General features: G+C 22.3%; 1 protein-coding gene across 1 annotated transcript in view; it reads right to left on the minus strand.

The window, feature by feature from the left end:
- Positions 1 to 3,185: 3,185 nt before the first annotated feature.
- The window catches only part of LOC117175122 (glyoxylate reductase/hydroxypyruvate reductase), a 36,061-nt gene continuing 28,999 nt past the window's right edge, over positions 3,186 to 10,247 (minus strand). The window contains exon 4 of the mRNA XM_033364698.1: positions 3,186 to 3,328. Coding sequence (XP_033220589.1) covers positions 3,201 to 3,328 — 128 coding nt within the window. The 3' untranslated portion in view covers positions 3,186 to 3,200. The remainder of the gene's footprint in view (positions 3,329 to 10,247) is intronic.

The following is a 10,247-nucleotide window of genomic DNA, read 5'->3' on the forward strand; positions in this document are numbered from 1 at the left end:
TAGCAGGTTGCTAGGTGCAGGATTTTCGAACCGTGGGAGTTTGAAACTTAGGGATTTTTTCAGAAAGCGGGAGTTTCAAATGGCGGTAGCTTGAAACAGCGGAAGTGTCACACTACCGGAGTTTTAAACTACCAAAGTGTCAAAGGACGGGAGTTTCAGACTGAAGGAGTTTTAAACTACGGGAACTCTGAACTACTGGATTTCGAAACTTCGGGAGTGTCAAAGTTCGGTATTTTTAAATGGCGGGAATTTCAAGCTACGGAAGTTCCAAACTTAGCAGGTTGCTAGGTGCAGGATTTTCGAACCGTGGGAGTTTGAAACTTAGGGATTTTTTCAGAAAGCGGGAGTTTCAAATGGCGGTAGCTAGAAACAGCGGGAGTGTCACACTACCGGAGTTTTAAACTACCAAAGTGTCAAAGGACGGGAGTTTCAGACTGCAGGAGTTTTAAACTACGGGAACTCTGAAGTGAAGTGTCAAACTGCTAGGATTTCAATCCACGGAAGGTTTTCACTTCGTGAGTGTCAAATTGCGGGGGTTCCAAAATTAATTTTCCACACAAAAAAGGAAGAAAAAAATTGCAATCCAATATTCAAAAGCAGTTCAATTTTTAATTAAATAAATTAATTTTGAGCTAAAAAAGGTAAGTTTTTGACAAAAAAAAGGAATAGTTTATTCTTAGTTTAAAAAATAATTTTAAACAAAGAAGGGAGTATCTGCAACAATTTTCGTCTTAAAAATATTACTTTTCAATACAATAGTCGAATTTTCATTTAAAAAAGTCAAATTTTCAACTAAAAAAAAAGATAATAAATTATCAAGCAAAACAAACACGAATTTGCAAATAGTAGTTAAATTTTTAAACAAATAAATTATTCTTCTCTCGAAAAGATCTGTTTTTATCAAACAAAATTAAATTTCAACTAATAGAAACAAATTTTCAATAAAATACATAAAGTTATAACTAAAAAGGACAAATTTTAACTAAAAATCAAATAGTTAAATTTTCAGTAATTTTATTTTTAATGAAAAAACTACTTTTTACCAAAAGTGTTAAATTTTCAAACCAATTAAAAGCATCTTCAACAAACTAATAATTTCTTGTAAAAGATGTTCATCTTTCAACTAAGTAGTTTTATTTTCAAATCAGAAAAAGAACGCTCAACGTGCAATATAATAATTAATATTTCAAAAAAAAAAAAAGATTTAGAATTAAAAACCGTTGAATTCTAGCAAAAAGGACGATTTTTTAACAAATAATTTAAATTTGTAATTCAGAACTAAGAAAGAAAAAAAGACCGTAGATAAAATATTAAACTTTTTCTTTTCAACCTGAATGACTGATATTTTTGCTGTTTTATGAATAAACTAACAATTTTTATTAGTAATGCGTATAAAAAAAATTATTGATCGAACTATTATTCGAATATACTCATGGTGAAAAATCATGTTTTGGGACGACTGAAAAATCCCGAAAAATAAAATTTCGACACTGTAAAATTCCCCAAATGGAAAACTTCTGAAAAATAAAATTCCCTAATAATAAAATTTCCGAATAATAAGATCAATGAACAGTGTGTAATATTACCGATTTGGAAAATTTCCGAATGATGAAATTCTCAAGAGTTTATTAACGGATTTTTAAAATCCCGAATCTAAACAATTACATTTTGTTTAATATTATTTATTTATTTATTAAAAATCAAATATTTTTATTAAAAAAATATATTTAGTGGTTGAGGTTCCTAAAATTATTGTTTGAATTTATAATAAAAATTGAATGAAAAAAAAGATGTTTCTGGATAAAAATTTGTTTGTAATATTATAAAATATTAGGAATTTTATTATTTAAGAATGTTCCAATTCGAGAATTTTACAGTGTCGGGAATTTTATTTTGGGGATTTTTAAGTCGTTCTAATTTTTTTTGTATCAAAAGATTTCATTATTGTATTCCTAACAAATAAATCCCGAAAAATACAATTCCCGGCAGAAAATTGCCAAATTTAAACAATTAAGATTGTTTTCAAATAAATATTATTTATTCGTTAAAACTCAATAACAAAGGAATTTGTATCTAATGTCCAATGTATTTTTTAATTTTTTTTAATAGTTATTAAATTGCTGAAATATAAAAATATATTCTATATCAAATTTCAGAATTTTAACAATAAAAGAAAAATGTTTAAATCAATTTGATTAAAAATACGATCGTGAAAATATAATCCAAGAAGTTATTGGGCGACTGAAAATTCCCGGCACTATAAAATTTCCGAATTATAAAATTCCTAAATTCAAACATTTCAAAATATCAAATATTTTTATCACAGAACATTTTTTTAATTCTAAAAGTAAAAAAATAGTGATTTGAATTTAAAATAACAATAATTGAACCTAATATATTTCTAGATGAAAAATTTTGATTGAAAATGTTCATAATATTCTTAAAAACATGGGAAAAACGTTCTCAACAATCGAATTGTTAATTTTTAGAAACTAAATAAAAAAAGACTTCGAGATAAATCAGAGCTGAATTGAATCCTGCAAAATTTTGATAGAATTATTATTTTAAATCCAAAGAATAATTTTTAAAAACATTAAACAATTTGTTTTTAATTGGAAAGATTTTATTGTTGTATTTTAAATAAGTAAATAATAGTTATTGAAAAAAAGTTTAATTATTTAAAATAAGTGATTTTTCAGTTCAGATATTTTATAATTGGACAATTTTCTGCCGGGAATTTTATAATTCAGGAATTTTCAAATTCGTTTACATTATATACTCTTAGAAAATTTTATTATTTGGAAATTTTATTATTCAAGAATTTTGCAAATCAAAACATTTTTTATTCTAGAATTTTTCAATTCGGAAATTTTATCATTTCCAAATTTACAGTGTCGAGAATTTTATTTTTAGGAATTTTTCACTCGTTCCATCTGAAATTTAAATTTGTATGAAAGTAGGCAATTGTTTCCACTTTCAGGCCTATGCAGTGAATTAAATTTTATTTCACTGAAACGAATTAAATGAAGGTTTAAGTAAATTGCTTTTTATTTCAACCAAAAAATTAAAGCGATATATTAAATTTATTTATTATTTATATTATAATACAAAAAACTATACGTATACTTAATTATATTTCCATCCATTAAAAATATTCTCTGAAAAAAATGATTTCTTTTCATATATTTTTTTTTTTACCATCAAAGTTCGAGTCGAGCTGGCATTTCTTCCGGTTTATTTTTGAGGGCAGATAGAATATTATTGGCAGTTATTTTAGCCATTTCTTCCCTTGTTGCAATGTTGGCACTGCCCAAATGAGGAATTACAACTGGAAAAATATTTTGATATTTAAATTTCCAAATTAAATATAAGCTGAAAATAAATCAGGGTTTCTAGCGTTTCTTCATTTGAAAAATCCAGGAATTTTTCAGGTTCTCCAGGATAAAACAAACTTTTCAGCTAGCTTTTTCAACTAAAAAAATAATTTTTAAGAAATAATAGAAATTGTATTTTTAACATAAAGTATTTTATAAACGGAATAAAAAAATTAAGAATTAATTTGTTTCAATAAAAATTGACTTTTTTATAATAAAAGATGAATTTTCAATCCAAAAGGACGATTTTTCAACAAAACAGTTAAATTTTCGATAAAAAAATGACTTTCTAACAAAATACATTAATTTTCAAAAAAACAGTTTCATTTGAAACGAAATTGTTGAATTTTCAAATAAAAAAGATTGAATTCCAAACAAAAAATTTGCATTTTTAAACAAATAATTCAATTTTTTACAAGACACTTCAAGTTTTAACGAAAAATAATTAATTTTGAATCCAAAAGACATAAAAGAAATTCGACATAAAAAATTGAATTTTTAGAAAAAATGAGTTCGCAATGAAAAATATAATAATTGACATTTTATATAAAACGAAGAAATTTCAACAAAATAATTAAATTTTCAATCCAATTTTTTAACCAAATAGTTCAATTTAGAAACGACAAAAATTAATTCTCAAATAAAATGTCAAATTTTCTACGAAAAAAGACTATTTTTTATAAACAAAATGTATGAATTTTCTAAAAAAAACATCAATTTCCACTAAAATATCCATTTTTAACAAAACAGTTTGATAAATTTTTAACTACGTAGTCGAATTATGAAGAAAAATTAAACTTAATTAAAAAATAGACAAATATTCAACACGAAATGTTGAAGTTTCAGCAAAAACATGAATTATTATCGAAAGATTAATTTTTCATACAAAAAAAATTATTACCAAGAAAATAATTAAATTTTCAACATTTTTAACAAAATAGTTGGATTTTCAACAATAAGATGAATTCTTAACGAAAAATATAATAATTGATATCTCATACAAAACAGCACAATATCCACAAAATAATTTAATTTTCAACCGAGGAAAATAGTTGAATTTTTAGTTTACAAAAATAAATTCTCAAACAAGACGACAAATTTTCAACCAAAAATAATATTTTTTACCAAAAAAACATGCATTTTCACCAAAAAATACATGCCTTTTTAAATGAAAAAGATGATTATTCAATACAAAAAATTTCAACAAAATAGTTAAATTTTCAACCAAAGAGATGAGTTTTCAACCAAAAAGGCTTGATTTTTTAACAAAATATTTGAATTTTCAACCAAGAAGATTAATTTTTTACCTAAAAAAGGATTATTTCTTAAAACAAAATCCATGAATTTTCAAATAAAAAATATATATTTTTACTAAAAAAATTATTGTTCAACTAAACAGTTAAATTTTCAAACAAATAGGTGAATTTTCAACAAAAATGTTAATTTACAACAAAAGAGTTTAGTTTTTAACCAAAACGGATGAATTTTGAACAATAAATATTTTAATTTTCAACGCGAAAAGTTGTATTTTTAACAAAAACATGAATTCTTGACGAAAAATACAACAGTTGATATTTTATATAAAAAAATGAATCTCAAAAAAAGAATTAAAATTCGTACTAAATAGTTGATTTATTAAGCAAATATTTGAATTTTCAATCTACGCAATTTAATTCTCAAAAAAGACGACTAATTTTCAAATAAAAAATATTAATTTTCACACAAAAAAAGATTTAAAAAAAATGTTTAAATTTTTAACCAAAGAGATGAGTTTAAAAAAATGTTAATTTTCAACAAAGCAGTTGAGTTCCTGACAACAACAAAAATTAACAAAAATAATAAAAATAACGAACAAAAAATGAATCGCGACCAAATAATTCAATTTTTAACGCAATAGTTGATTTTTAACCAAATAGTTAAATTTTAAATGCTCAAACAAGACAAAATTAAGAACATTAATTTTCATCAACAAAAAAAAATACAATTTTTTAAACAAACTACATTAATTTTCAAATTAACAGTTGGATTTTCAAATAGAAAAGATAAATTTTTTACGACGGAAAACCATTTTTTACACAAAATACATGAATTTTCAAACATATAGTTGAATTTTAAAAAAAATCCTACAAAACGGTTAAATTTTCAATCAACGATTTGAAGTTTTAACCGAAAGGTGAAATTTTAAATATAAAACGCTTAATTTTGATCTAATATAGCCAAATTTTCAACTTAAAAAAGATGGCTTTTCAACTATAAATGGGAAAGTTACTTTTATGGGTAAAAAAATAAATTTTAAATAAAAGAAAATGGATTTTCAATAAAATAGTTAATTTTTAACAAATTAGTCAAATTTTCTAAACAAAAAGTTATATTGAATCTCAACAAAATAATTAAATTTTTAACATTATAAATTATTGTTAAACCAAAATATTTTAATTTTTCATTTACAAAATTAAATTCTCAAAAGCGATGAATTTTCAAACAAGAAGATAAATTTTCTACCAAAACAAGGGCATTTTTGTAAACAAAATACATGAATTTTCAAATAAATAAGATAAAATTTCATTGAAAAAATACTTTTTCAACTAAACAGTTAAATTTTCTTCCGAAGAAATTAATTTTTAACAAAAAAGTTTAGTTGTCGGGCAAAACGGATGACTTTCTAACAAAATATTTTAATTTTTAACTAAATAGTCGAATTTTCAAATGAATAATATTAAACTTCAATCAAAAATAGTCGAATTTTCGAAACGAAAAGTTGAATTTTCAACCAAGAAGATTAATTTAAAAAAATTTTGTTTAAACTTTAATAAAGTAAAAAAATCCATTGAATTAAGTTAATTTAGAAAAATTCAATTAAATTATAAAAAATACAAAAAATTAGGAAGAATTAAAAGAATTTAGGGTGAATTCCAAAAAATAATTGTTAATCTCTTCAAATCATTGAAACCCTAAAAAATATCTTAACTAAATTATTATTAAATTTCGTAAAATTCTATTAAATCTGGTAATATTTTCTAAAATCCTGGAAAATTGATTAAAATGCTTTGAGAGTTAAAAAAAATTCTTATAATTATTTTAAAAAATTAGGCTTTTCTTAACAGATTAAAAATTGAAAAATAATTTTTTTAACTTAACAGTTCTTAAATACAAAGTTACATTGTTTTCATTTTAAATAGTTTAGGCATCCTTGAAAAGCTTTAAAATTTCATTTCAAAATCTTGAGAAATCCAGAAGTGGTTTTACATTTTTTCAAATTTAAAAACATTTTTAAATAATTGTCGGAACTTTTAAATATATTTTCAAATGAATTGAATTTTTCCTACAACATTTAGAAAATCCTGCAAATTTGACAAAAATTCTTGAGATTTGAATTTATAAATAGCAATAATACACTTATAATTTGTGGAAAAAATTAAAGTAAATTTAACGGATATTTATCTCGAAATCTACGAAAATGAATTCCCAAAAATACGACAAATTTTTAACTAAGAAGATTAGTTTTCGACTAAAAAAGACCATTCCTTAAACAAAATACATGTATTTTCAAATAAAAAGTTTAATTTAAAAAAAATTATAAATATTCACTACAAAAAAAATGGTCAAATATGCAATAAAAGAGATGAGTTTTCAATCAAAAATTTTTTATAAAACGATTAATTTTCTACTAATAAAGCAAAATTTTCAACTAAAAGATATAAATTTTTAAATAGAAAAGGCCTAATTTCAACCAAAAATGGAAAAGTTACATTTCCATGTAAAAAATTATTTTTTTCATTTCTAAAAAATACGGACTTTCAACAAAATAGTACCATTTTTACCCAAAAAAATTCTGCTAAAAAATGAATATTTAACAAAGTGGTTCAACTTTTACACAATCAGTTGAGTTTTCGATTTGAAATAATCAATTTATAACCAAAAATGGAATAGTTACATTTTCAGTTAATAAAGTTAATTTTTTAACAAACAAAAGATGAGTTTTTAATGAAGTAGTTGAATGATTAACCAAAGAGATAAATTTTCAAGCAAAATTATGAATTTTCAACTTGAATAGTTAAATTTCCAATTAAAAATCTGAAGTTTCAAACAAAAAAAAACATAAATTTTGAACTAAAAGGATATATATTAATAGCAAAAAATTATTAGATATGAAGAAATATCATTCAAATTGTTGTTAAAGTTAAAAAAAGTCGGGCATAAATTTTGAGCTAGAAAGATTAAAAATGAGAAAATAAATTTTTTCAACTTCATACTTCTTAAATTCGAAGTTAAATTATTTTCATTTTAAATAGTTTGGGCATCCTTGAAAAGCTTAAAAATTTTATTTCAAAATCTTGAGAAATCCAGAAGTGGTTTTAAAAATTTTGCAAATTTAAAAACATTTTAAAAAATTTTCGGAACTTTTAAATATGTTTAGAAATGAATTGAATTTTTCCTAGAACTTTGAGAAAATCCTGCAAATTAAAAAAAAATTCTTCAAATTTTTATTTACAAATGAAAATAGAATCAAACTAAATTTAAAAATGGAAATGATTTCAAATAATTTAAGCCAAAGAAACTCGGCTATCCTTACTGAAATTTTGCTACAAATTTTCAACGGCTAAATTAAAACAAAACACATATTTTTGCAGATTTCAAACAATAAATTAAGGATCTTTTCAAGAATTGTGAAAGACTTCAAAAGAATAAAAAAATTTTCGTAAGATTCCTTGGAAAATTGGAAATTGTTTTTCATTTTGAAAAATTATTGTAACAAAAAGTTTTAAAAGATTTTAAGTTTTATTTTAATTTGCAGGATTTTCCAAAAATTATAGAACAAATTCTATTAATTTTAAAATATATTTAGGATTTCTGAAAAAAATACAAACTTCTAAATATCTCTTAAAATTACTCCAATTTTTTTCTACACAGAATAAGTGTTTAATTGTTATTTATACGTCAAAATTTAACGATTTATCATCAAAATTAAATTTTTTAAAAAATAGATTATTTAAAATTGTAACGTTAAAAATTTAAAGGCTCTTCCAAATTCTAGAGATTCAAAGTTTTCTATGTAACACAATTCAGCTTCACATTTTTTTAATCCAAATTTTTAAAGATTTTAGTTTTCAGTAAAATCATTAATTTTTCAACAAAATAGTTGAATTTTTAATTTAAATATATCAATTTTCTACCAAATGATCGAACTTTAAACAAAATGATTAAAATTTTAACCAAAAGGACGAATTTTCTGTCCCAATAAATGCATGTTTAACAATATCTCAAACAAATAGTTGAATTTTCAGCCTAATTTTTAATTTTCAAGTAAAAATATCAATTTTTAATTTTAAAAAAATGAACTTTATAGTTTTATTTTCAAATAGAAATTAATTTACGATTAAAAAATTGTCAAAGAAGTAATTTAATTTTCAACCAAAGATTAATTTGAAATAAAAAAGGTGAATCTTTAACGAACAAAATTTTTTTTTTTAACAAAGTATGTAGCTAAATTTTTAATCTAGAACTTAAAGTTTTGTTTAATAGCTGCATTTTGAACCCTAAAAAATTACTTTTAACCAATAAAGAGGAATGTTTAATGAAAAAAAATTTCCTCAAAAAATGGAAAAGTTACATTTTCAAGTAAAAAATTAATTTTTCATAAAAAATAAAAATATTGGACAAAAATGTTAAATTTTAAACAAAAGAGATGCATTTTTAATTAAAGAAAAGAACAGATTTCTATCAAAAGAGATGACTTTCCAAAAAATATAGACGAATTTTTAACAAAAGAAGCGAATTTTCTACGAAGAAAGATTTTCCAATCAATAGAGAAAAAAATTTGAACCAAATTATTAAATTTTCAAGCCAAAACGATGAATTCTTTACAAAAAAATTGAATTTTCAACCAGAAAATGGAAATTTTCATTCAAAAAGTTCATTTTGAACCAAATAGTTGAATTTTCAGTCTAAATTTCAATTTTCAAGTAAAATTATTAATTTTTAATTAAAAAAGATTAACATTATAGTTTTATTTTCAAATAGAAATTAATTTAACTTCTTACCAAAACACGGATTTTTTTTATCTGCATTTTCAACCCAAAAAAATTACTTTTTAACCAATAAAGAAGAATGTTTAATGAATAAAAATTTCAACAAAAAATAGAAAAGTTACATTTTCAAGTATAAAATTTATTTTTAATAAAAAAAAAGAATATTGCACAAAAAAGTTCAATTTTCAACAAAAAAGATGAATCTTCAAAGAGTAAAATAAATTTTAAGCAAAGAGATTTAACTTTTACCCAAGTATTTGAATTTATAAAAAAAATCATCCAAAAATAGAATAGTTGCATTTTTAATTAAAAAGAAATAGAGAACAAAATTTGAACCAAATTGTTAAATTTTCAAGTCAAAAAGATTCATCCTTAACAAAACAATTGCATTTTCAATCAGAAAATGCAAATTTTCATCCAAAAAGTCCATTTTTATTTAAATAGTTGATTTTTTTACGAAAATAATAAAACTTGTGACTCAAAACGAAAAACATTTAACAAAACAGTTGAATTTTCCAGCCCAAGACACGAATTTTTTACAAATCAGTTCAATTTTTACCCAGAAAATATGAATTTGAAACAAAAAAACCTATCAATTCTCAACCAATAATGGAATATCTTTTAGAAATAATCAATTGAGATCGATAAGAAACAATATAACTAATATCTCAATCGTTTCAAATCGTGTTTCTTAAGGGCATGTGACACAGCTAAATACCTATATTACCGACCTCACTTTTTTCGTTCACTGAATGTTTTTTTGAACCTAAGAACTTTTTTTGTAAATAAAATATCGAGCTGAAACTTTGGGAAATGTATTAGAGCACAATAAAGTACGTTTAGG

The sequence above is a fragment of the Belonocnema kinseyi genome, chromosome 1 (genome assembly GCF_010883055.1).
Source record: "Belonocnema kinseyi isolate 2016_QV_RU_SX_M_011 chromosome 1, B_treatae_v1, whole genome shotgun sequence".
In the NCBI taxonomy this organism is placed as follows: Eukaryota; Metazoa; Arthropoda; class Insecta; order Hymenoptera; family Cynipidae; genus Belonocnema; species Belonocnema kinseyi.